Here is a 23,535-nt window from a genome sequence, read left to right as displayed (position 1 = left end):
AATAAAGTCTAACATACTTCTGAGAGTAGATCTGCCTAGGCTAGTCTCTTATGGGCCATAACTAGCACATCTGATATTCCGTTCTGTCTGGCCAAATCCCTTCAGCCAACCATCAACTGACATTTCTCAGACGATCAGCTGTCCTCCAATGATACTGGAGAGTGACTGTCCACTAACTGACCAATCATTTGTATTTATTTATTTGAATCTTATACCCTACTTTCCTCCCCAATAGGGACCCAAAGCAGCTTACAATATTGTTCTCCCCATCTTAATTTTATCCTTACAACAACAGGCCACAGCTTACCCAGAGAGTTTCCATGGCAGTGTGGAGATTTGATCCTTGGGTTTTCCAAGGATCAACACCAATGCTCCCTCTAAGCTGTGTGGAGTCTTGTGAGCAAAAATTCTACTTTGTGAGCTACTGGCATTAAAGTTGTGAGGGAGCAATTTGGCTACTGCATGAATTAGTTTGCTCTGGAGCCCTCCTTCCCGAGCTAAAATTCAGCTTAGAGGGAACACTGATATTACACCATGCTGCTCTTTTGTGGCTCTTTATGACTCCAGATGCCATGTCCCACAACGAACAGTTTCCTAATTGGGAACTAGGTAAGATTGAGCAAAAAAGCAAGATGGATCCAAACCATTATTCACTTACCCTTGTCCAGCACATGTCAGAGAATGAAGAGTAGAAGAGTTAAAAAGGAAAAACAGAACGGGAAGGGGAGCAGAGGGAGATATTATCCTTTTCCGCATGCGCATTTGGGTATTTGATGATCCAAGTGGACCTCAGATCTCCACAGACTTGGAGGTTTAAAGTTCCAAGAGGGACTGCTTAGCCAAGGAACCAAGTGAGAAGAAAAACAGAACGGGAAGGGGAGCAGAGGGAGATATTATCCTTTTCCGCATGAGCATTTGGGTATTTGATGATCCAAGTGGACCTCAGATCTCCACAGACTTGGAGGTTTAAAGTTCCAAGAGGGACTGCTTAGCCAAGGAACCAAGTGAGAATCTGATCAGTGACTCAGGCAATTATCCAAAGGGGAGCCATGGAGGAAACCAAGTGGAACAGGGCTGAACAGCAAGAGAGCTAGAGACACAGAGGACACAGTTCCAAGCTGTGCACATGAGGGGCAGTTCTTGTTATAAAGGTTGAGGAATATTTGATTTTCCTGGGGCAGGAGTGAGGTAGGTGGGAGAAGATCTGGTAAAATCAAAGTAAATCTGGTTGGGGAGAAAGTGGAGGCACTCCTGGATCCTAGGTACTTCTCTAATCAGGGGACGTGGTGATGCGCACGCTGAAAATGGCCGCCTAGCCCTGTAAGCACGTCTGTTTCCCCACTCCTAACAGAAAATCATAATGTGACCTAGAGACCTTATGGACGGAAAACACAGAGAAAAGAAAGCCACAACAGAGACTACTCCTTCCAGAGTGAGTAACAGCGCAGCTAGCTGCTGTTTTCGGCCAAAATCAGTGGAACTGGCTGTGAGCAGTAAGGCCAGAGATAACAAAATAGCGAACAGACACTCTGAAGAGCTAGAAACAACCCCCGCGATTACTAAATCAGACCTAGCCGAGATGGAAAGTCGTTTATTAGTTAAGCTGGGGGCACGGTTTGAACCAATAAAGGAACAGCTTACCCAAATAAAAGCTTCTATATCCGAGACAAAAAGAAATCACGATAGGGGCTATGACGCTGGTAGAGACGCTCCAGGAAGAAAACCGTCACAACAAGATAAACTGAAATCCAAAATGCTTGCTCTGGAGATGGAAGCTCGACAAAATAACTTAAAATTAAGAGGCTTCCCAGAGCAGCGAGAAGAGGAAGCTGACTTATCATTCATAGCAAACTGGTTGGCAACTATTTTGAAGCTAGACGTGGGAGAAGCACCAACAATAACTAAAGCCTACCGTCTGGAAGCTCCTCAGAAAAGGCCCCATCTTCACCCTACTGGATTACAAACTAAAAAAAAGAATACTGAATGAGGCAAAACAAAAAGGGACCCTGGACTACAAAGATATTAAAATTGAAGTATACCAAGATCTTCCCTCAGAAACCATCAACAAGAGACATGATCTAAAGCCCATAACAAGCCAACTAAAATCAGCTAACCAGAGCTATAAGTGGACTGGCCCTGCCACACTTCTAGTTTTCCATGATACGGAAAAATTTCACGCACAGGACTACGCGACAGGTCTGCAACTGCTGAAACAAATGGGACTGAATGAGCCATCAGATGCCAACAAAAAAAGGTTTCAAGAGAAAGCCCTTCATTATTAATACACCACACAAAAGCAGAAAGATTCATACAGTTTTTTAGACTGTGTGTAATGGAACTCCTCTGGAGCTGCGGTGGCTCAGGTGGTTAAGACGCTGAACTGCAGGCTGTGGAAGGTCAGTAGTTCAGCAGTTCAAGACCCGGGTGCCGCAAGACGGGGTGAGCTCCTGTCTCTAGTTCCAGCTCCTGCCAACCTAGCAGTTCGAAAGCAAGAAATTGCAAGTAGATAAATAGGTACCACTTTGGTGGGAAGGTAACAGTGTTCTGTGCACCTTGGTGTTTAGTCATGCCGGCCACATGACCACGGAAACATCTTCTGACAGCGCTGGCTCTTCGGCTTTGAAACGGAGATGAGCACCGCAACCCTAGAGTCGGATTCGACTGGCTTTCGAGCAAGGGAACCTTTACCTTTACCTTTAATGGAACTCCTAAATGTAATCCTAAAAGTAATCAACCCTGACTGTTCCCTGGAAGGCCAGATAATGAAACTGAAGCTCAAATACTTTGGCCACCAAATCATTGAGAAGGGAGCACTCACTGGAGAAGACCCTGATGCTTGGAAAGATTGAAGGTCAAAGAAGACGGGGACGGCAAAGGATGATATGGTTAGACAGTGTCATAGATGCAACGAACATGAAATTGAGCCAACTTCAGAGGACGGCGGAAGTCAGGAAGGCCTGGCGTGATCTGGTCCATGGGGTCGCGAAGAGTCGGACTCGACTGTGCGACTGAACAACAACAATGGAACTGGCAACACCAAGTGTCTCTGGGTTGCAAAAATAAGTGTACTATTATTTCTCAGTTATATAAGAGATCTATAGTAATGATTAAAGATAATATAATTAAAAGCTTGGGGTTAGGAGGGAGAAGGGACCTTAGATAAGTTAATTAAAGACACCTTAGTTTGTTAAGCCAGAAGAGGGTGGTAGTAGTTTCTATACTCCTGTGTGGGCACAGGAGCCCCAAAGGCGATTCTTTCTGTTATTTTTATTTTATTTTTGATAGTTTTAATAGTAGTTAAGTAAGTATACACCAAGATAAGTAGTTTAATGCACAAATTAGTGAGTGTTAGTTTAGAGGGGGGGTATTTAGAGTTAAGTATAGGATAAGTGAGATAGATAGGAACCACAGTTCATATATACTCAGACAGGTATTCTAATCAGGGGACAGTGGAAGCCTTTGAGACAGGAAGGAGAGGGGCTTTTTTGAAACCATGAAAACAGGAGGAAGAAAAGGTTAGGGCACCTTTTGGAATAAGCACCATAAGTTACAAGCTCAGGTCAACAGAGGTCCATCTGTTCAGCAAGAGTAAAGCGAGACATGGCATTGTACACCACACGGCCCCTTGATTGGATCGAAACGCTTAGGATAATAGCCACAGAGCGGACAATGACTGGGGGAATCTCTCTGGGTGTGTCCTTTGTGCCAGACTGCACCTTTCCATGGCCAAACTAGTTGGCTGCTACATTTCACAATTAAAATTCAACTATGCAAAGTCATCCACTCCTGCCATTTCTCCTGGCCAATTGTGCCTCTTTGTCTAGCACCTCCAAAGCTCATCCAGTTCTCTTGGTGAAAGTGCTGACCAGAGCAGGACAGAAGTAGAGGTGTCAGCCTCCAGGTGGGACCTGGGGATCCCCTGGAATTACAGCTCATTTCCAGACTACAGAGATCAGCTCCCCTGGAGGAAACGGGTGCTTTGGAGGGTGGACTCTATGGTATTGTACCGCACTGAGGTCCCTGTCCTCCCCAGGCTCCACCCCCAAATCTCCAGCAGTTTCCCAACCCGTGATCTGGCAAACCTAACCCGCCATCCCCCGCCGGTGGCCAGGGCAGACCTGGCAACACTATCAGAGCAAAGAAATGCTGGCACACTTACACACACGTGCTGGCTTTGTAACTGATCAGGTTACCATGATGACACATTGATGTCTGTTTTGAAATACACGTTATGAGCAGGTGATCAGTGAATCATAAGCTACTGATTTTATCTGATCAGAAGTATTGATACAAAAGATTTTACCTCTATATTGTGGTGTGCGTACGTGACAATATTGGCCTTGTTTTGGGCATACGTGCCACTGAGGAAGGGTAATTGCCAAAATACGTTTGGCTCTTCTAATACGTTTCGCCATGTTGGCTCTTTTATGGGGTGCATTTCTGCATGCTTGTACATGTTTAGGTGCTGTGCTCCTGATAGCCTTTGTCTCTTCTAGGGTTTCTGGACAAGATTCTTTCCTGTATCGGAGCAGATCCGCACTCTGCTGGCCCGGAAGGCTCTCGGGGACGTGAAAGTGATCCAAGCACATCTGGGCTTTCCAATGGAAGACGTCCAGAGACTGGTGGATAAAAAACTGGGAGGAGGCGTCATAATGGACTTGGGATGCTACTGCGTCCAGTTTGCTTCTATGGTCTTCGGGCCTGAAAGGCCACAATCCATCATCGCCTCAGGACTGCTTCGTGGCACAGGTAAAGCGTGAGGCCTCTAGAACGGGCTGGGGGGGGGGTTGCAGAGGCAAGGGAACAGAAGTCCTACCCTCCAGCGTTCCAGAGCTGATGTGGGGTAGTGGTTAGGGTGCAGGGATAGGATCTTGGAGACCGACGTTCTGCCGTTGTGACAGGGGAGGGCTGCCATCCCCCCACCCCCTGCTGCTGGTCAGCTGACTGGCAGGGGGAGGGTACTTACCATTGGCAGGGGGAGGCTTAAGCAACCCTAAGGATGGACCTGGCAAGCCTGTGGGAGTAATAGTTGACTCAGTTTATGTTTGTTTATATGCTACTGCCCCTTTAAGACAGAATCATGTGGAATTCTATGTCACGGAGACGGAGTCAGCAGACTTCAGTACTGAAGTGCGTTTAGTTCTGACGGTGTTGTGTTCAGGGTGTTCTCAAGAAACAGAAGTCAATATTTACTACACTTCCTGCCTTTCCTGCCAATTGGAGTGTAACACCATGAAGTCCTGAGATCAGACACTATCTCTCAGGCCAGCCTCGCCTGCCTTGTTACCCAAAGAGGCAGTCTCCTATTTAACTGGGGGGGGGGGATTAGCTTTAAGGAGACAGAGCGAGAGGGGGTTACTGGGATCTCCATCAATGTTTACCGGAATTTTTCCTTTGGAGAGCTCTCAAAATAAACCAGAAAAATGTTCCACCAGTAATGTTTTTATTAAAAAGAAATGGGAATGAGCAAAAAACACACGCAGACACACTTAAAACATGCACAAGGCTAACTAAGCGGAAATCGGGGAGGAGAGGGAGAAAGCAGTTTCAGGGAAGGCTACACAATTACCAGTCTCAGAGGTCCATGGAAGCAGCAGTGAAACGACCAGCATTTCATAGAGGCCCACATGCAAGTGGGGGTGTCAACCTGACAAGGGGGTTGTGAGGCTCATATGGGCAGAGGAGAACCTGGCATGCTACCCTGAACAGCTCACAGGAAAAGCAGGATAAAAAATGAACTAGAGAGATAAGGAGTTACACATGAAAACAGAGGTCAGCTCTGGGTTGAGAAATACCTGGAGATTTTGGGGGGTGTAGCCTGGGGAGGGCAAGGTTTGAGAAGGGGAGGGACCTCAGCAGGGTATAATGCCATATAGTCCACCTTCCAAAGCAACCATTTCCTTTGGGGGGGGGGAAGTGATCTCTGTAGTCTGGAAACACATTGTAATTCCAGGAAATCTCCAGCCACCACCTGGAGGATGGCAACCCTCGCCAGAACCTCCCTACTGCTACAGCAGCACACAATAGCAAAGGCTCTGCTTTGCCCATTGTATCCATTCATTTTCCACGAGCTCAACCTTGACTGATTTTGATGCCAAGGAAATGTCTGTCCTTTTCGTAAAAATAATGTGTAAAAACCATAATTGTTCTGTGCCAGCAATACAATATCAACAAGTCAGGCACTGCAGGGGTGGCAACAGCAGGTAGTATCTTGTATGGAGCCTTAATGTTGTGCATGCATGTGCAAGCACATGTACTAGAAACAGGATGCTGCTTTCCCCATGCTGAGTTTGATTGTCCAATCTGATTTAGCAGGGAAGAAGAAGAGAAGAGATTGGATTTATACCCTACCCTTCACTACCCAAAGGTGTCTCAGAGCGGCTCACAAACTCCTTTCCCTTCCCCTCCCCACAACAGACACCCTGTGAGGTGGGTGGGGCTGAGAGAACTCTTGACAGAAACTGCTCTTTTTCAAGGACAGCTGTGCCAGAGCTTGTGACTGACCCAAGGTCACATCGGCAGGTGCAAGTGGAGGAGTGGGGAATCAAACCTGGTTCTCCCAGATTAGAGTCGGCGCAGTTAACCACGACACCAAACTGGCTCTCATGATAACATAGAAGCTACTGGAGAATTTGGGAGAGGAAATTGGGGTAGGGGAGAAATGAGGGTTGTCGTGCTTCCAGAAGAGACTTTCGGGTAGTTATTGCTCTTTTTCTGTGTTTCCTAGGTGTGGATGAAACCGCTTCCATGATCCTCAACTACTCAGGGAACCGACAGGCTGTACTTACCGTCAGCATGGTGCTCAGGCTACCAGGAGAGGCATTAATTGGGGGGACTGAAGGAGTTATCCAGGTACCCAGTTATGTGGTGGGGGGGTATAAAGGATTTAGAAATGGCATACAGGTGGTCAGTGGAAACAGGGGAGGAAGGTGGGCACTTAAAGAACAACACTTCTGGGCTGGATCTTAGAGAAAACAAAGAACCAGGGAACTTCTTTGCTTGGTGAGCTGATGTAGCATAACAGCTAAGCTTATGGGCTGTGTCTCTGAAAAGTTCCTGGTCCAAACCATGCCTATCCCATGAAGTCACTAGGTTTTCTAGTGAAGCTAACCCTGGCCTATACTGCAGGATCAGTTGACGACAGACCCTCAGGCATTTCACAGAATGGAAACTCCGGTCTCTTGTGCAGCATGTAAGACCTTCAGCCAACTTTGGCTGAGGCACTTTCTGCTGCTTTTCCTTAGCCTTTTACACATAACAAGCGAACATGTATATCCTGCACATATCAGAAAAAGCACGTGTTCATTTTTCAAATGAAACTGGGGACTAGTACCTAGTTAAACATGGGATTTAAACTGCACATTGAGCGACACACATATGCAAAGGAAAATCAAGCGTAGGTGAATTGTATGCACATTCACTGTTAACTTTTGAACGGGGCTCTGGACATATGATCTGGCGAGTTATCCCCACTCTGATCGCATCTGTGTTAGATTACTACAAGGTGCTCTATCCGAGTGCATTTGATGCTTGTTCAGAAGTGTCACTTGATTCAGAATCCAACAGCAAGATTAATGTCTGTTCTAAATCGCAGAGGATGTTCTTTGAAGTTCTTGAAGATCCACACTGACTGATGGGTTATTTCTGGGCAAAATCTGAAGTGCTGTTTTTGACCTCTGCCGCCACACAAACCTGCTAATCCCTTCCCGTTACTACCAGAATAAAACTTTAAAAGTAGGAAGAAAAGCAAAATAAATTTTTTTAAAAGGGCAGAATTAGCAAAATGTACTTCACACACATAATTTATACAGGTCACAGGACTGATCCTTTATCAGCCCAGAAATTTCTTTTAATACAGAACACAGTCCTGATGACTGTGACGGAAACCACCTCTGGCCTTTTTTTGCTTTGGATCTAGATGGTGCAATTGCTACCAAAGCACAACTCCCACTATCTTCCTGCGGGACAGACTCCAAAGCATATCCTCTGGCCCTTGAAACACCATTATTGTATGGCATTGTATGCCGTATAGCCAGGAGATCCTAAGATTGTCTTGCAACCACAAGCTCTAGCTCTTTTAGCATTATGTACCACTAGGTGGCGAGCTAGACTTGTTTTTAAGGCAAGAGACGTTTTGCCATTGCCTGCCTATGCATCATGACCCTGGTATTCCCTGGAGGTCACCCATCCAAATACTAGCCAGGGCCGACCCTGCTTAGCTTCCAAGATTGGGCAACCTGTTGGGTCTCTCTCTCTCTAGATCCCCTCACACATGAACTGTCCCACAATCATGTTCCTGAAAGGCAACCGCTGGGAGTGGCCTCTTCCCCCCTCCCCAGAACCGCTTTTCTTTGAAAACGACATTGGGTTGAGATATGAAGCTGAGCACGTCCGCCAGTGCCTGTTGGAAGGTAAGTACCTAGCACTTATGTTTTCCACAAAATTGTCTGAATGGGAAAAACGGCAAACACACCCCAAGGCAGTGTCGTTTAACAGTTAACATCAGACCCGAATCTAAATTAAGATCAGAGAGTGTGGGAGAAGAGTTCGGAATCCTCCACCCCTTACTTTCGATCAGCCTGTTGTGTCCTTCGTGGCTCCAGTAACAGAAGTGAACAGAAAGATGGGGAGTGTCAGTCATCCAGGTTCTTTCTTATGCAGGTTTAAAGGAAAGTCCCGTCATGCCGTTATGTGAGAGTGAAGTCATAGCCACAATCCTGGACGAGGCACGGAGGCAGATCGGGGTGTTCTACGAGGGAGAGGACACTACCAAGGGCCAGAGTAAAAACACCAAATAAAACGTTTTTCTTGTCAAAAGTCTCAGATCTACGAAAAATGACTCCACCTATCATCATTGACATCACAGTATGGTTTGAAAGGGGGGGAGATGGTATGGAGAACCTCTGAAAATAGGCAGGACATGCACAGAAGCAGTCTTTTGAACAAGGAGAGGAAGCATGTTGTCCTCAGTGTTCACACTCGTGCCTACGGCACTCTGCTCACTGCTCCAAGTGAATCAGAGTGGAAGACTTTTCTGCCAGGCTCAGAAGCAGGCATTGCAGCCACAGGTTTTACTGCACACAACCTCACCTTTTGGTTTCATTTAAACAGGGCAGTGAGTTTTAGCCTATATGGCCACCAATTACCACATGTACCCTGGTATGACACCGAGAACCAAAAGAACAATTTCCATTCCACTGGCTGAGAGAGAGGCAGGCAGACCACTGTGGTTCACACTACAGGGGGGAAAGGACATTTTAAGTCAGAGTTAACAGCAAAGAGGAAAGAACACAGGCAGCTTTATGGGAACCCACAGCCATATAAGGGATGTAGATCAAGATGGGTAGTCATGTTAAGTCTGTAGCAGTAAAAAAGACTTCGACTCATGAAAGCTCATACCCTGCCACAAATTATCTTAATCTCTAAGATGCTACTGGACTCTTGCTCTTTTCTACTGACATAAGGGATGGGTAGGTAAGAATTCCGTGACTGAAGCATACTGAACTAAGCCTAAATCTTTTCTCTTTTTAAAAAAAATATTAACTTGGATGCAGGAGAGGTCTCAAGTTTCTCCCTTTCTCACAATACAAGAACTCGTGGGCACTCCATGAAATTGCTGAGCGGTCAGGTTAGAACGGATAAAAGGAAGTACTTCTTCACCCAAAGAGTGATTCACACATGGAATTCACTGCCACAGGAGCTGGTGGCGGCTACAAGCATGGACGGCTTCAAGGGGGAATTAGATAAGCATATGGAGCAGAGGTCCATCAGTGACTATTAGCCACAAGGTATAGATAGGGGCTCTGGGGCAAGTGATGCTTTGGGGGGCGGTTTTCAACAGTGGGAGGGCTTCTAATGTCCTGGCCCCACTGGTGGACCTCCTGATGGCACCTGGTATTTCTGGCCACTGTGTGACACAGAGTGTTGGACTGGATGAGCCTTTGGCCTGATCCAACATTGGCGTCTCTTATGTTCTTAAGTTGGGAAGGGTATGGAATACAATCTTCACCATCCAGAGAAAAGCCATGAAGGCAGGTATTAAGAGCACACAGCATTCTGTTAACACACAAAGTGAAATCAATTTTAAACAGCACCGAGAGACCTTTCAATGCCCCCACCCCAAACCTGCTTATTGTCTTTATGGTAATCCAGCTCCGACCTTCCAGGCGCAGGGATCCCTCTCTCAAGCAAGACCAGAAAACTTTCCTGCACCCAAACCTTGTATTACTCTAACAGAACGATCGACTGTAACAATCTGTAATGGGGTTTTTTTAAGGTGGGGTTTCCCCATTTAAAAACACACACACACACACACACACACACACACAAGATTGTGAACTTTTGAAATTGTTTAATAAGCCCGGGTGCTATTTAAACCAGGATGCCGTACTGCTTCAGGACATCTGTGTATTTTGAGATCTTGCTCTCCATGTTTTTCTCTGCCTGCTTTCGGAGTTTCTACAAGGAGAAAGAGGGAGAGAGGCAGCTCAGGAGTGGCTTTAAGCAGGCCAAAAATGCACGTGAAGCACTAGAGAGCTGATGTCAGAGCACCAGACAACACAGCTGCTCATCATTTTATAGGACAATGAAATCATCAGAATTACAAGAGGCCCTGTTGACCTGTAGACACATCCTGTGGCCGACCAGACTCCTCCACCTTCACAGGCCGGAGGGTTTTGCTCTCTTCTCTGACATACGACACCCAGGCCCTCCTCACTGGCAACTACAGAGAACTCACCATCAGCTGCTTCTTCTTGGTATAGTGGAGCTTGGCCTTCTCCTTACGCTTCTCCTCCAGGGTGGCCGTGATGGCCTGGTACTTCCAGCCCACCTCATGGGCAAGGCGGCCCAGATAAGCGAACTGTTGGCCGAGAGGAGAAGCCTCCGTTTAGGACTTAGAACTGTTACTCCGACACTGCGCCATCTTGGCCCCACATCTGACAACATTGCCCACCCTGCCGAAGGTCGTAGGCCGCTTTCCCATGAGCACCTTTGCTGTGAAGCAGAAAATTTGGCCCCCAATCTGGACACCTTTGCCCACTGAATTCTACTCCCATCCAAGGAGACTTCTACCCTTCCCTAAAGAGATTCCTCTCCCTGTTCTGGGCAACAAATGTCCACCCAAACCCACACTAGTCCAGTATCCCAAGCCCGTGGCATGGTAACCCATGGGACCACTCTTCCTGGAGGATCTACACCGGCAGCCACACACCAGACCTGCTTCCTGCTACCCAGAATGGCCAAGGCACCCTCCTCTCCCTCACCACAAGCACATCTTTGTCCTACAAAAGGGCGGTCTCAGATGGTAGTGCATGAGGGGTTGTCGTCTCACGGTCTTGAGACTCGAACAAAAGGTGGTGTGTCATCATCACAGACCTGCCCCTGAGCCTGCATGCGGGAGGCTGCTTAAATGTGCCAAGTGCGGCTGGTCTCGCCAGCGGCTGCGTGGTCAGGCAGTGCCCAATAGATGGAAGCAGCTTTTTCAAGCCTCATGTGCACCAAAAATGATCTAGTTAAGAAGTGGCAGGACGGGTTACACCAGAACTGGTCAGAAGAGACAGCATGACGTTTCCTGGCATCGTACAAAATCAGGAAATGGAGTTTCCAATGATGCTTTATGCCTGGCCAGACTCCAGTCAATCCTTCTAGTCAAATAGTGTTTTGTTTTTTTACTGTGACTGGGAGCAGTTCCCCAAGGTTTCGGACAAGGGGGGGGGAAGCATTTTATCAGTCCTGTTACCCCAGATTCTGCTCACAGTTGAGGTACTAGATATAAGAGCCATTTTGGATCAGAGGTCCCAAGGTACATTGAGAGCAGCGTCTTTCCTGTTTCCCACAGCAACCAAGCAGATGCCCAGGAAGGCCCATAACAAGGCCCCTGAGGCCAAATCCCCCCACCCCATTGTTGGGGACCGACAACTGACACTTAGACGCCATATGTGAACACAGAAGTTCCAGTCAGCCATTTAAGGCTAACAGCCATTGACAAGACTCTCCACCACGCATGTATCTAACCCCCCTTTAAAGCCATCACCAAATCTTCTGGCAAGGTTCCTCACGTCAATGATACACACACCCCAGAGCAGGGGTGTCGAACTCATTTGTTATGAGGGCCAGATCTGACATAAATAAGACCTGGTTGGGCCAGGCCATGTGTGTCACGAAAGGTAACGCCAGGTAGCGGAGGTATAAACTTTATAAAGGACACAGACAAATGCAATTAAAGATTTTTTAAACTTTAAATACCACACTTCCAGTAAGTTCGACACCCCTGCCCTAGAGAAACCTTCAGAACACCATTCATGATACCAGATGATGGCAAGCCAGTGTTCAGTGAAGCAAGTGCCCTTTTAACTGGACCCGATACGCACATGCACACGCACAAAAAGTACATACCTTGCGAGTGGGCTTGAGGCGAACCACTTTCAAGGCAGCCGGCACCACCATCCTCTTGCGCTGCAAGGAAAGGGCATGTTTTACTCGCCGTATTCAAATTGCACATGGCTGCACTGCCAGAGGCACAAAATCTGCCTCAGCGTTGGAACTATTTTCTCAGTCCTCAGGTCAAACAATGTAGGTAATGAAATCATCACTGACAGAACAGGGGCGGGAAGTTCACGCAGTCTCTCTGATGTGCAGCAGGGAGGAAGTTACCTTATCGTAGGGAGGGGGGATGCCATCAAAAACTTTCAGCCTATCCAAGGCAGCCTGACCACGTTTGGTCTTGTGTGTCATTCCTGCAAGAGGGGAGAGATGATGAAGAAGATGATGAGTAGAATTGTATATCCTGCTTTTCTCTACCTTGAGGAGTCTCAATGCGCCTTACAATCGCCTTCCCCTCCTCTCCCCACAACAGGAACCTTTGTGAGGTAGGTGGGGCTGAGAGAGTTCTAAGAGAACTGGGACTGACCCAAGGTCATCCATCAGGCTTCATGTGGAGGAATGGGGAATCAAACCCGGTTCTCCAGACTAGAGTCTGTGACTCCTAACCACTGCAACACACTGGACATTTATCCTATACATATCCCTCTTTTCCTTTAGAGCTTGGGGCAGTGTACACAGGACTCTCCTCCCATTTGAGAATTATCCTTAGCCCGTAAGGTTTGCCAGGCCAAGACAGTGACTGCCCACGATGACCTAGTGAGGTACAAGACAGAGCAGGGATTTGAACCTGGGTCTCCACGGCCGCAGTCCAACACTCTGACTGGCACATCACCCAAGCTAAGGGTTAGAAGCAAAATGAAAAGCCAAAAATCCTCAATCCCCACAAGGCATATATAAGTGACTGATTTATGTAAAACAAGAGAAATGGCGTTTGTATGTGTACTTGGGATACCAACAGGGAAATCCCCCTCTCCCCATAGGATGTACTTATGTGCCAGCAAAGCTAGGCTAGCATCTAGTAAGTTACAACAGGAGAGTCCTGAAAAGAACAATGCAACTGAAATGAAGTGAATGGATTTGCAGATGATGAGGGGTATATACTCCCTGTAGACCCCGAATGGTTAACAATTCTTCGTTTTGAAGAAGATTTGGGGTGATGGTAGTGATACCACACACTTACCTCGCACTGTTCTCCAGAAGATTCGGCTGGGGGTGCGGAAGTGGTACGGCCCCCGGGAGGGGTTGGTGTTCATACGCTTGCGCAGGAAAGCGAGGTATTTCACTGGGAGAACAGGAAGGGTTACAGGGGTTAGACTGGGCTGAAAAGAAACTTATCGCTGGAGCAGGCTTGAAAAACTACAATGCTGGCTTGAATCTACTGAGGTTTCCTTCTGGTTTCTCTTTTAACTATGTTGCATTATTACGCAATGTTGTTGTAAGAGGTTGAACACAGCGGCAGGCCAGCCACAAAGGTGCGGCAGAAAAGAAAAACAAGGTGTGGAAGATGTGTCACATGGCAGTGGGGGTGGTCTCAGATGGTAGTGCATGTAGGAGTTGTCTCATGGCTATGACACTCGAAGTAAAGGTGGAAAGACATCATCACGGACCACCAGCCCACCACTCTTCCTCGACCCACCACTGGTGGGTGAAAGGGGTCAGGTACGGAGGTGCAGATGGAACGCTGCCGGTTCCCTGCCGTTCCCAAAGAACAGAGCACCTCTGCAAACATGGCATGGTTCCTGTCGGGCATCTAGCAAGCAGGCTGGCCAGGTATCCACCAGGCAGTGTGTGGACCCATCTGAACCGAGGTAAGCCAGATCTGCAACCCCAACACAGACTAAACAGACATACAAAACAGGTGATTGTACAAGTCACTCCCTGGCTCAGCAGTGCAGTCCCAAATTCAGTCCTGACATCTTCAGTTAAAAGGGACCAGGTGACATTGTTTGGGAAGAACTTTTCGGGCCAGAGACCTGCTGCCAGTCAATACTGAAGTGGGTGGAGCAGTGCTGTGACACGGCACAAGACAGCTTCACATGGCCCTTATTGGCTGTCTATGTTCCATTGTTCAGGAATGGTCAACCAGCATCCTACCTACAGCCAGACAGTGAAATGTACAAATCGGGGAGCATTTTCTCTGGCCCCCTTCAGTGGCCTTCCTAAATTTTAGTTCGTGTGGCAAACCGCTGTTCCACTTCACAAGCAAAGGAAAAAAATAAGTGAACTGTCTTTCTGTGCATTTCATTTAAACGTTGTGTTGATCCCTCTTGCACATGCCAGAAATGGCCCTTTGTAATATTGCTGACTTCATGATAGAAAGTGACCACCTATAAAGGGGAGTGAGACAGTTCTGGACATTGGATCATTGCTTGGATAATAAAAGCAATCCCTAATAACGTGGAGTTGGCCGTCACTGCGACCAAATATTAACTTGGACTTTATCGTTTGTACACAATCAGGAGGCTTGAAAGAGACATAATCTTCCCACATGGACAGTATTACACAGAACAGACAATTGCTTTGACCAAACAGGGGAAAAGGCAGGACAAGAACCAGAAATTGGGTACAAATTTAGAAGCTGCCATCTTACACTTGTTGCGGTAGAAGTTGCCGGAGATGTTGATCCCTTCACATCGCACGACCACGACTTTGCGTCCTATAGCGGAAAAAGGAGAGAGAGCAAATCATCTTAATTGCAAGACAACATAGTATCTGCATGCCCTGAACTGGATAGCCCAGGCAAACCCAATCTCCTCAGATCTCGAAAGCTAAGCAGGAACGACCCTGGCAAGTACTTGGATGGGAGACCTCTAAGGAATACCAGGGCTGGGATACAGAAGCAGGCAATAGCAAGCCACTTCTCTGAATGTCCAAGCCCTACGAGGGGTTGCCAGAAGTCAATCATGACTTCCAGGCATGCACGTACGTACACACACACACACACACAAAGGGAGATAGTGTCTGCACCAGAGCACTGGCTCGACACCAAGGCCAATACAAATGTGTGATCTACAAGCTGCAGTCTTCAATTCCCCAGTTCTTACATCCAGAAACTACCAAATGAGTCCCTTCTCCTTCCTAGGTGCCATGCTTTAATTCAAGGCTGGCCAGCTACGGCTCAGTAAAAAGCTATGGGCAGCCAGTTAAGTTGTTAGCAATAGGTTCTTGAGGCTCCCCTCCGCACAGGGACTGCAACTCAGTGAGAAGTCACATTCTTTGGAGGCATAAAATCCCAGATTCAATCCCTGGCATGTCTGCCAGACGCTTCAACAAACTGCTGCCCCCCCCCCCCCCCAACCCAAACCAGGTCATGCCCTGGGAACTCTGGCATGTTTAGCTGCCTTTTGGAAGGTCATGCTGCTAGTATGCTTGCAGAATGCAAGAGAACAACACCTATTGCCTCTCTCTGCAGACATCACTGCAAGAAGCAGCAAGGGCAGCGAGGCAGAACACTTGCTGGTAGACAGCAGTCCTCCTTGTTTCATTCCTCACTATGGTGCACCTCCTGGTGCTTGTATTTCCTACCCCCAAGCTCTTGGGTTACTGACTGGAATTCTGGCTTTGACATGAGTGAGGCTGTAACTCCTCCCTTCCAGGTCTTTTGACTCTGACATCATGAGATTTCCTGTTATGTGCTTGCAGCTCAGTGGGTCTACAACAGTTAATGACCATTGGTGTAAACAGGACTGGGCTAGAAAAGCCCAAAGTCTGATTCACTACATAGCAATCAGGAGGCCATAGCAAACCCTGTAAGATGGAAGTGGCAACAGCCCCAGCCCCAAGTGCTTCCAAGATTACAGCACTCTTAGCTTTTGACAGGGCACCAACTTCCCAAGTCCCACTCACACTGCCATTCCAAGAACAGGTACAATGAACAATGGCTAAAAGGGAATGAGCTGCTCTTACCGTGTGCAGTACACATACAAAAAACAGCATCCTCACAGACGGACCTGACAAACTATATTAGGGGAAAACCAGCCACCTTCCTCCTACTGGATCTCTGCTGCCCTTCAAATACGAAGTATTAACTCCAGAGGTTACAAGGTCTCTAAATATGAAAGATCAGCTCCATCCACATGATCCTGCAACGAGATCAGTCAAGGGGTGTCTGTGGGAAGAATCCACACAGTCATCTGGCAGGGATGTGTGCCATGGTTTTCTTGGCTGCTGCCCCCAAGCTCTGGAACTCAGGCTCCCATCCAACAGTTTGCCAACTAAAAATTTGTTCACTGCAAGCCTTCAGGAGGCGCTCTGTATCTAGCCATATTTCAAAGAGTTAAGGGCACGCAAGAGGGGGCAGCGATTTCTACTGCTGCTTCACTTCCATTGCAGACCCACTGCTTGCCACTAAATTTTATGAGGATTCCTCAGTGGGTTGCAGTAGATTGAAAGGAACTGGCAGAGATCACCCTGCCCTCTTAAGAAAAAAACTGTTCACTCAGATGATCAAATCTGCATGGTGGGCTACAGGCCAACAGGCAAGGCTCTGGGGTTAAAAAAAAACCTGAATTCCGCCACAGATTTCCCACCTTCTTTTGCTTTGCTCTTCCACTCTACACAATCCTAATAATTTCAAGCCCGTAAAAATTGATCCCTGACTCAGCATGATGGGTTTCCCCCCCATAAAAACACATACACAAGGTTTTCATGGATGTATCCACCGTCCATACGGTCTGTGGCAGACAAGCATGTGAGTGCAATGGGAATGATTTGAAAAAGTCCAGGGGGGGAAAAATCAGAATGATACGCTGGTAGTCAATTCCAGCGCTGAACATTCCTTCCCATAAAAGAACTCTACTCTGCCAGAAAAGAAGCAAAGAGAAAACCCCTACCCTTCCCCATTCTGCATACTGTTTCGGTTTGCTATGTGCCAAGAACCTTCAGTATCACCACTCGCAACCTACAGTGGCAAGTCGACCCCAGCACATAAATGCCCCAGTGCTGGATCAGGCCAACGGCTCTGCATTCTGCTTTGCGCACTGGGTTGACCAGGTACAGCCAAAACGCCTACTAGCACTGTACAGAATGCTCCCCCCTGCCTCTCACCAAGGAATTTCCATTTAGCCATCTCACCACCCGCCGTGCGTTCACCAAGACTTAAAGATAACCAACTCAAAGGGGGGAAAACACTCTTCACATACTCAGATACGCTCTTAGTTTGAGACCTAACTCAAAATTAGGCCACGCGGAAAACCCCCCCCCCCAAATCTGGGCCCGATTCGCTTCCTCCCTTCCCCGCCATCCTCCCCAACTTAATTCAGGGAGGAGAAGATGAGGGGAGGCCTTGCCCGAGCCCTCCCCCCTCCTGCTTCCCTGCTAACCCGCCAAACCCCAACTAAGGCCCCACAAGCCGGCAGCACCTTCGGCTCCGCCATGGCTGCTTCTCGGCGGCCGCACGGGAAAGAGACTCCGCCCCGAGCACGCCGCGGGGTTACCCTTTCCGGCGACTGAGAAACCAAGAGCGCAATAGCGGAAGTGACGTATAACAGAAACGCTCACCGCGGCATGGACTTCCGGTGGGCGTCGAGGGCCTCCGCGAATCGGTATTCGCGCGCCGTGGCGGTCGCTTTATGCCTGCACATCTCTATGGTGGACTGCGCGCATCCTCTGCGTGTAAACTGTGGGAAACCCGAACAAAGTTTTAGTCCAGTGGCCCCTTTAAGACGGACAAAGTTTTATTCAAAGTGTAAGCTTTCGTGTGCAAAACACAGTTCTTCAAACAAATGGAATAAGATCTCAAGGGCTACTTGCAGGAAAAGGGGGTGGGTGGGCAGCCGTTAGGAAGGGCCACTCCCGAGCCAAGATGCCTGTGCAGAGCTGAAATCGGATCAGGTGGCCGGTAAGATCAGTGAATTGCAGCAAATAAGCACGCAAACAGTGTTCCCTCTGAGTTAGTGTGAGCTAGCTCACAGGTTTTTAGCCTCCAGCTCACGCGTTTTTGTCTTAGCTCAGGGAGGATGGCTCCAGAGCAAACGAATGAATGCGGTAGCCAAGTCGCTCCCTCACCACTTTAATGCCAGTAGCTCACAAAGTAGCATTTTTGCTAGCAAGACTCCACAGCTTAGAGGGAGCATTGCATGCAAATGCAAGAGTTAACCAAAAAGATGTGAGATTGAAGCTAAGAGTCCGGCAGTACCCACAGGACAAACCAAGTTCCACGCTGCGTACAGGGAAAACCAAAGTACTGCCTTTAATCCGCCCCCCCCCCCCGAGATATGTGGAAGAGCTAGAGACATTAACTTCGTTGATGAAGAGCTATAAAAAGAAGCCACGAAGATGGGAAGTAGGCATGCCAACAGGCCTGTAGCCAGGATTTTGTGGTTTGTGGGGCATTTTTTTTTTCTGGTGGGGCTGAAGTTCTCAGTGCAGAAAGAAAAACCAGAATTCTGAGGATTATGACTCAGCCACTGTGGAATCAAGCATTTTAAAATCAAAGGATAGAGGCTTCTGCAACTCTTACTCCCAGAGTGTGACAACAGCAAACTGAGAAAGGGTGGGGAAGGGAGAATAAATTTTCTGGTAGATGGTCAGAGTGCCACTGAAAATACTTATCTGGGTTTGGCCAGTAAACTCACTCCAATTTGTATAAAAACACATAGAACTTTTATTTACAGGAACAAAGGGCAAACAACACATAGCTAGGGGAAAGAATGTATACAGTTCAGCAAGGAATGCAAACCAAAACAAAAAACTTAGCTGGCTGTTCTACTCACTACATAGCAGCAGGGTGGAAGTAGAAGAGAACTTCAAGGTCCCTTCTCAAACTCTCTATTCTACATAGGTGTTCTTAATCATTTAGCCAATAGGAAGCTGTTACCAGGATAGATCTCTAAAATGCAAACTGTCAACGACTTTAGATGACAATTCTCAGCTGCTGCAAGTTAATCACTTCTGCCAGCCTAAGCAACAATTCTGATAACAAGCTGACAGGTGGAAGTGATGACTTTTAAAGTCAAGAAAACTTAGACAAAAAAACTATCTTAAAGGAGACTAGTTTCTTGACACAGAGTTGGAAGGGATCCTAGAGGTCACCTACTCCAACCCCCTTGCTCAGTGCAGGAATTAGTCAACTACAGCACCCCACTCTGCTTAAAGGAGCACACGACTTTAAAAAATGTTTTACAATGGTTGAAAAAAGCATTTACAGGAGAAATTATTCTGGGGCTGTGCCTTTAAGAAAGGGGGCAAAGCCCCCCAAAGCCCTACTAGCTATGAGACTGGTTGCCAACCTCCAGGTGACACATGGAGATCTGTTATTACAATTGATCTCCAGATGACCAAGATCAGTTCCCCTGGAGAAAATGGCTGTTTTGGGGGGGTAGACTCTATGGCATTATCCCCCTCTGAGGTCCCTCCATCCCCAAAATCTCCAGGTATTTCCCAACCCAGAGCTGGCAACCCTAACTGGAAGCGAGTTAGCATTAAGATGGAAGGCGGTAAAAAAGCCATGTCAAGGCTGCTGCTGCAGGGAATGTGGTTTCTGTATGCTCTGTAGTACTTTCCCCAGCGCATTAAAAACAACAACTTTTGTTTCACTTTATGTATGCTAGGACTGAATTCACACGTGATACTTGACTCCATTTATCAAACCCCAAATCCCCCTGGAACAAACCTGCAGGAGTGAAGGAACATTCAGCCCCTCCCCAAGATTATAGGGCTGTATTTTAACAGAGATTCAGGAAGGTACTTTAATAAAGGGAATAGGACCATGGACTATACTGCTGTGTACCGTATGTATTATCTGTTGCTGTATGCATCAAATTGCTCTCGCTGTACTGTATATCTAATTACATAATACCAGTTTAATACTTACACTTTGTTTCAGGTTTCTGTAAACCTGTCCTCTTACATTGCTTGTCAGATATCTCATCCTATTGATTGCATTGACGTACAATGCGTAATCCGCCTTGATTCTCAGTGAGAAAGTCGGACTACAAATAACGGTAAGAATGAATGATTGCAGAAGTGTCTAGGATCATGACCGTCACCGGTGCTCACAGCAAGAATGCTCATGGGGTGGGAGGAGAGTCTCAGGAGAACTATGCTCACCTGGTATTTCTTGCTATTTGCTGTCTCACTATACTGTGTGAAACCTACCCTAACATTATGACTCAGACCCCCAGCCATCCCACAGATCCGATGTACATGGAGGCCCTTAGCAAAGAAGATGCCTTTTGTAATCTGTTTCTAAATTATTAGCCAACATAGGCTCAAAGGGAGAAAAGTCAGTATTATCAATTCAGACTGGCAGCGGCTCTCCAGGGTCTTTCACATAACCTACTACCTAGTAATTTTATCTGGATTGAACCTGGGACCTTCTGCATGCCAAGCAGATGACCTACCACTAAACCCCCCAAAATCAGTATTTTTTTAAAAAAAAATCAGCAGTGGGCGCTCCATTTATCAAACCCCAAATCCCCCTGGAACAAACCTGCAGGAGTGAAGGAACATTCAGCCCCTCCCCCTTATCTCAGTCAAGGGTCTGTTCCATCCCGATCGCCCATGACTGTGTAGAGGGTATGTTTTCTTTTTCTCTCTAGAAGGAATGTAAGATGTACCGTGAAGGGAGGATAAAAGTGAATTATGCAGAGAGATTCAGGAAGGTACTTTAATAAAGGGAATAGGACCATGGACTATACTGCTGTGTACCGTATGTATTATCTGTTGCTGTGTGCATTAACATGCTCTCGCTGTACTGTATATCTAATTACGTAATACCAGTTTAATCCTTACACTTTGTTTCAGGTTTCTGTAATCCTGTCCTCTTACATTGCTTATCAGATATCTCATCCTATTGATTGCATTGACGTACAGTGCGTAATCCGCCTTGATTCTCAGTGAGAAAGGCGGACTACAAATAACGGTAAGAATTAATGATTCCAGAAGTGTCTAGGATCATGACCATCACTGGTGCTCACAGCAAGAATGCACTTGGGGTGGGAGGAGAGTCTCAGGAGAAGTATGCTCACCTGGTATTTCTTGCTATTTGCTGTCTCACTATACTGTGTGAAACCTACCCTAACATTATGACTCAGACCCCCAGCCATCCCACAGATCCGACGTACATGGAGGCACTTAGCAAAGAAGATGCCTTTTGTTATCTGTTTCTAAAGATCTGGAAGCGCACCATCTAATCTTCAGTACGGTATGCACTTTACTGTTAATTGTTAATTTATATTTGTATGAGTATGTTTTATGTGGTTTTATATAGTTTTACTTTTTATGGGTATGCCAATTAGGGTACATTGTACCGCTTTTGTTAGCCGCCCTGAGCCTGTTCGCAGGATGGGCGGGATATAAATATAATAATAAATAAAATAAATAAATAAAAATAAATTATTAGCCAACATAGGCTCAAAGTGAGAAATGTTTTATTTTTATAATGGCTTCTAAATTGTGAGCCTATGTTGGCTTGACCTTCCCTAAACAACCCCCCCCACACACACACACCTTGTAAACCTGTTCTTTGACCTGCTGATCACTAAGCAACCTTATCTCAGTCAAGGGTCTGTTCCATCCCAATTTCCCATGACTGTGTAGAGGGTATGTTTTCTTTTTCTCTCTAGAAGGAATGTAAGATGTACCGTGAAGGGAGGATAAAAGTGAATTATGCTTAAGGATGGAATTGGTGAACTTTCTTTTGGAATTCTGGACTTTTATCTTTTCTGTGTTTTATCCTATAAAAGAAGAACTTGAGTGACTGTTGTCTCTCCCAGATAGCCTTGGAGGGGAGGGGCCTGTACTAGAATGTGCAAAGCTTCTCTAACATTTACCTTCGATGCATGATTGAAACCACACATTTTTCCAAGCTCATACCGAAAAATGTATGACACAGTCAACGTATCAACACAGTCCCTGGTTTCTAAAGTGAGCACATCTTAGCTCTTTCTAACAAACAGATGCACACACATATATGAAGGATATAGGTGTGTTCACTGTAACGTGTGAAATGGGCTTGTGTTTCCCTCCCACAGACAGTGGGGTTCCCAGGCAAGATTCAAGCCATTAGCAAACTTCTTAATGGGGGGGTAGGGGGAAAACATGAAAAGTGTCCAGTAAATTCATTCCATAAGAGACCCAATCCTCATTTCTCAGCCCTCCCCTACTGAAACTTGGTTTGTTTTTTCAAAATCTCCCAGGCTCCTGTGGGTACCTGGAAAACTTTCGAGAGGTCCCGGTCTCTCATATTCTGATAGACAGGCGAGTTTCTCTCATTCCACTGACATTCCTGAGTGTTGCAGAGGACTCTAGGAAGACGCATCTTTAAAAGCTTTCTGGGAGCCCAGGCCAACATGAGAGGAGAAAGGCGACAGATACACACTATTGATGCTGAGCTTCTCAGCTTCCCGTGCAAAGTAACAATGGAGTTCACTGGGCTTGGCAGGCCCCTTCCCACCCACAGGGCCTCAATGTGCCCCCCTCTTTAAGGATCCTGCAAGTTTGGCCGTATACTGGCAGACCTCAATTTGCCATTATAACTGAACTAAGCTTATACATTCCACACACCTTGAAAATTCATGGAATCCTGCAGATTGATGTCGACACCATCTGTTTTATTGGCATAGCTTCCCCCCCCTCCACCTGCAGATGCAGGGCTTCGAAAAACATGCAAAAGATGAGTTAGGGTCGGTCCTGTGGATATGACACCCCCAGCTGCCTACGGACTTCGTCCAGGATGGAGTGGACCAGCTCACTGTCTGCGTGAGACATGACGGGGCTCTCCTTCAAGCCTGTGGGAGGGGGACGAGAGAGCAGAGTCGAGGTCAAGCCGTGAGTGGATCAAAAGTCCGAGCGGCCACACAGCCTTGCCCACCCGCTTGGCACTCTGATGCCGTGAACTTCCCCTCCCAGCAGCCTCTGGGATATTTACCTTGGAGGAGACATTGCCGGACATGTTGTGCTTCATAACGCAGCCCCGTGGTGTTGGGGAAGTACAGTTTTTGGGAGGGAGAGGGAAGGGGGCATTCTTCACTCTTCCCATTGACAACCAGCTGTACTGGGCTCCAGAAGGTACTCGGAATCTACAGGCACAGGAGAACAAGTAGGAAACCAAGACAAGTTTCAGAACTTTATTGTTCCGAATTTCCACCAAGAGCAGCCTCTACTCCAGGAATCTCGTTCTGATCAAAGCCCACTGCTCCTCTCTCCAAG

General features: G+C 47.0%; 3 protein-coding genes across 3 annotated transcripts in view; 1 reads left to right on the top strand and 2 right to left on the bottom strand.

Annotated features, from left to right (window-relative positions):
* Nucleotides 1-8,802, top strand: part of LOC107116603 (trans-1,2-dihydrobenzene-1,2-diol dehydrogenase-like) — a 28,221-nt gene extending 19,419 nt beyond the window's left edge. Inside the window, exons 4-7 of the mRNA XM_015418544.1 lie at nucleotides 4,497-4,749; nucleotides 6,728-6,852; nucleotides 8,261-8,411; nucleotides 8,662-8,802. Of these exons, the coding sequence (XP_015274030.1) occupies nucleotides 4,497-4,749; nucleotides 6,728-6,852; nucleotides 8,261-8,411; nucleotides 8,662-8,798 (666 nt within the window). The 3' untranslated portion in view covers nucleotides 8,799-8,802. The remainder of the gene's footprint in view (nucleotides 1-4,496; nucleotides 4,750-6,727; nucleotides 6,853-8,260; nucleotides 8,412-8,661) is intronic.
* Nucleotides 8,803-10,336: 1,534 nt separating this feature from the next.
* On the bottom strand, nucleotides 10,337-15,038 carry RPL13A (ribosomal protein L13a). Its single transcript, XM_015418545.1, has 6 exons — nucleotides 14,975-15,038; nucleotides 13,565-13,666; nucleotides 12,655-12,737; nucleotides 12,397-12,456; nucleotides 10,739-10,861; nucleotides 10,337-10,458 (listed from the first exon to the last, which is right to left on the bottom strand). Exons 2-6 carry the CDS (start codon nucleotides 13,635-13,637, stop codon nucleotides 10,372-10,374), a joined length of 426 nt encoding a protein of 141 aa, XP_015274031.1. The 5' UTR covers nucleotides 13,638-13,666; nucleotides 14,975-15,038; the 3' UTR covers nucleotides 10,337-10,371.
* A 7,921-nt stretch (nucleotides 15,039-22,959) lies between these two features.
* Nucleotides 22,960-23,535, bottom strand: part of LOC107116584 (trans-1,2-dihydrobenzene-1,2-diol dehydrogenase-like) — a 5,206-nt gene continuing 4,630 nt past the window's right edge. The window contains exons 5-6 of the mRNA XM_015418523.1: nucleotides 23,255-23,405; nucleotides 22,960-23,114 (exon numbers count right to left, since the gene is read on the bottom strand). Of these exons, the coding sequence (XP_015274009.1) occupies nucleotides 23,005-23,114; nucleotides 23,255-23,405 (261 nt within the window). The 3' untranslated portion in view covers nucleotides 22,960-23,004. The remainder of the gene's footprint in view (nucleotides 23,115-23,254; nucleotides 23,406-23,535) is intronic.

This window comes from Gekko japonicus, unplaced genomic scaffold, assembly GCF_001447785.1.
Source record: "Gekko japonicus isolate JY-2015 unplaced genomic scaffold, Gekko_japonicus_V1.1 scaffold299, whole genome shotgun sequence".
Lineage (NCBI taxonomy): Eukaryota > Metazoa > Chordata > Lepidosauria > Squamata > Gekkonidae > Gekko > Gekko japonicus.
The sequence above is the reverse complement of the archived record's forward strand: the minus strand, read 5'-3'. Positions and strand labels throughout refer to the sequence as shown.

Excerpts from the sequence above, each read along its gene's own strand:
- RPL13A (XM_015418545.1), bottom strand. The coding sequence starts at position 13,637 with ATGAACACCAACCCCTCCCGGGGGCCGTACCACTTCCGCACCCCCAGC. Across the intron at positions 12,738-13,564 it reads CTTCTGGAGAACAGTGCGAG|GAATGACACACAAGACCAAA; the intron begins GTAAGTGTGTGG and ends CCCCTCTTGCAG. Across the intron at positions 10,862-12,396 it reads GCCTCAAGCCCACTCGCAAG|TTCGCTTATCTGGGCCGCCT; the intron begins GTATGTACTTTT and ends CTCGGCCAACAG.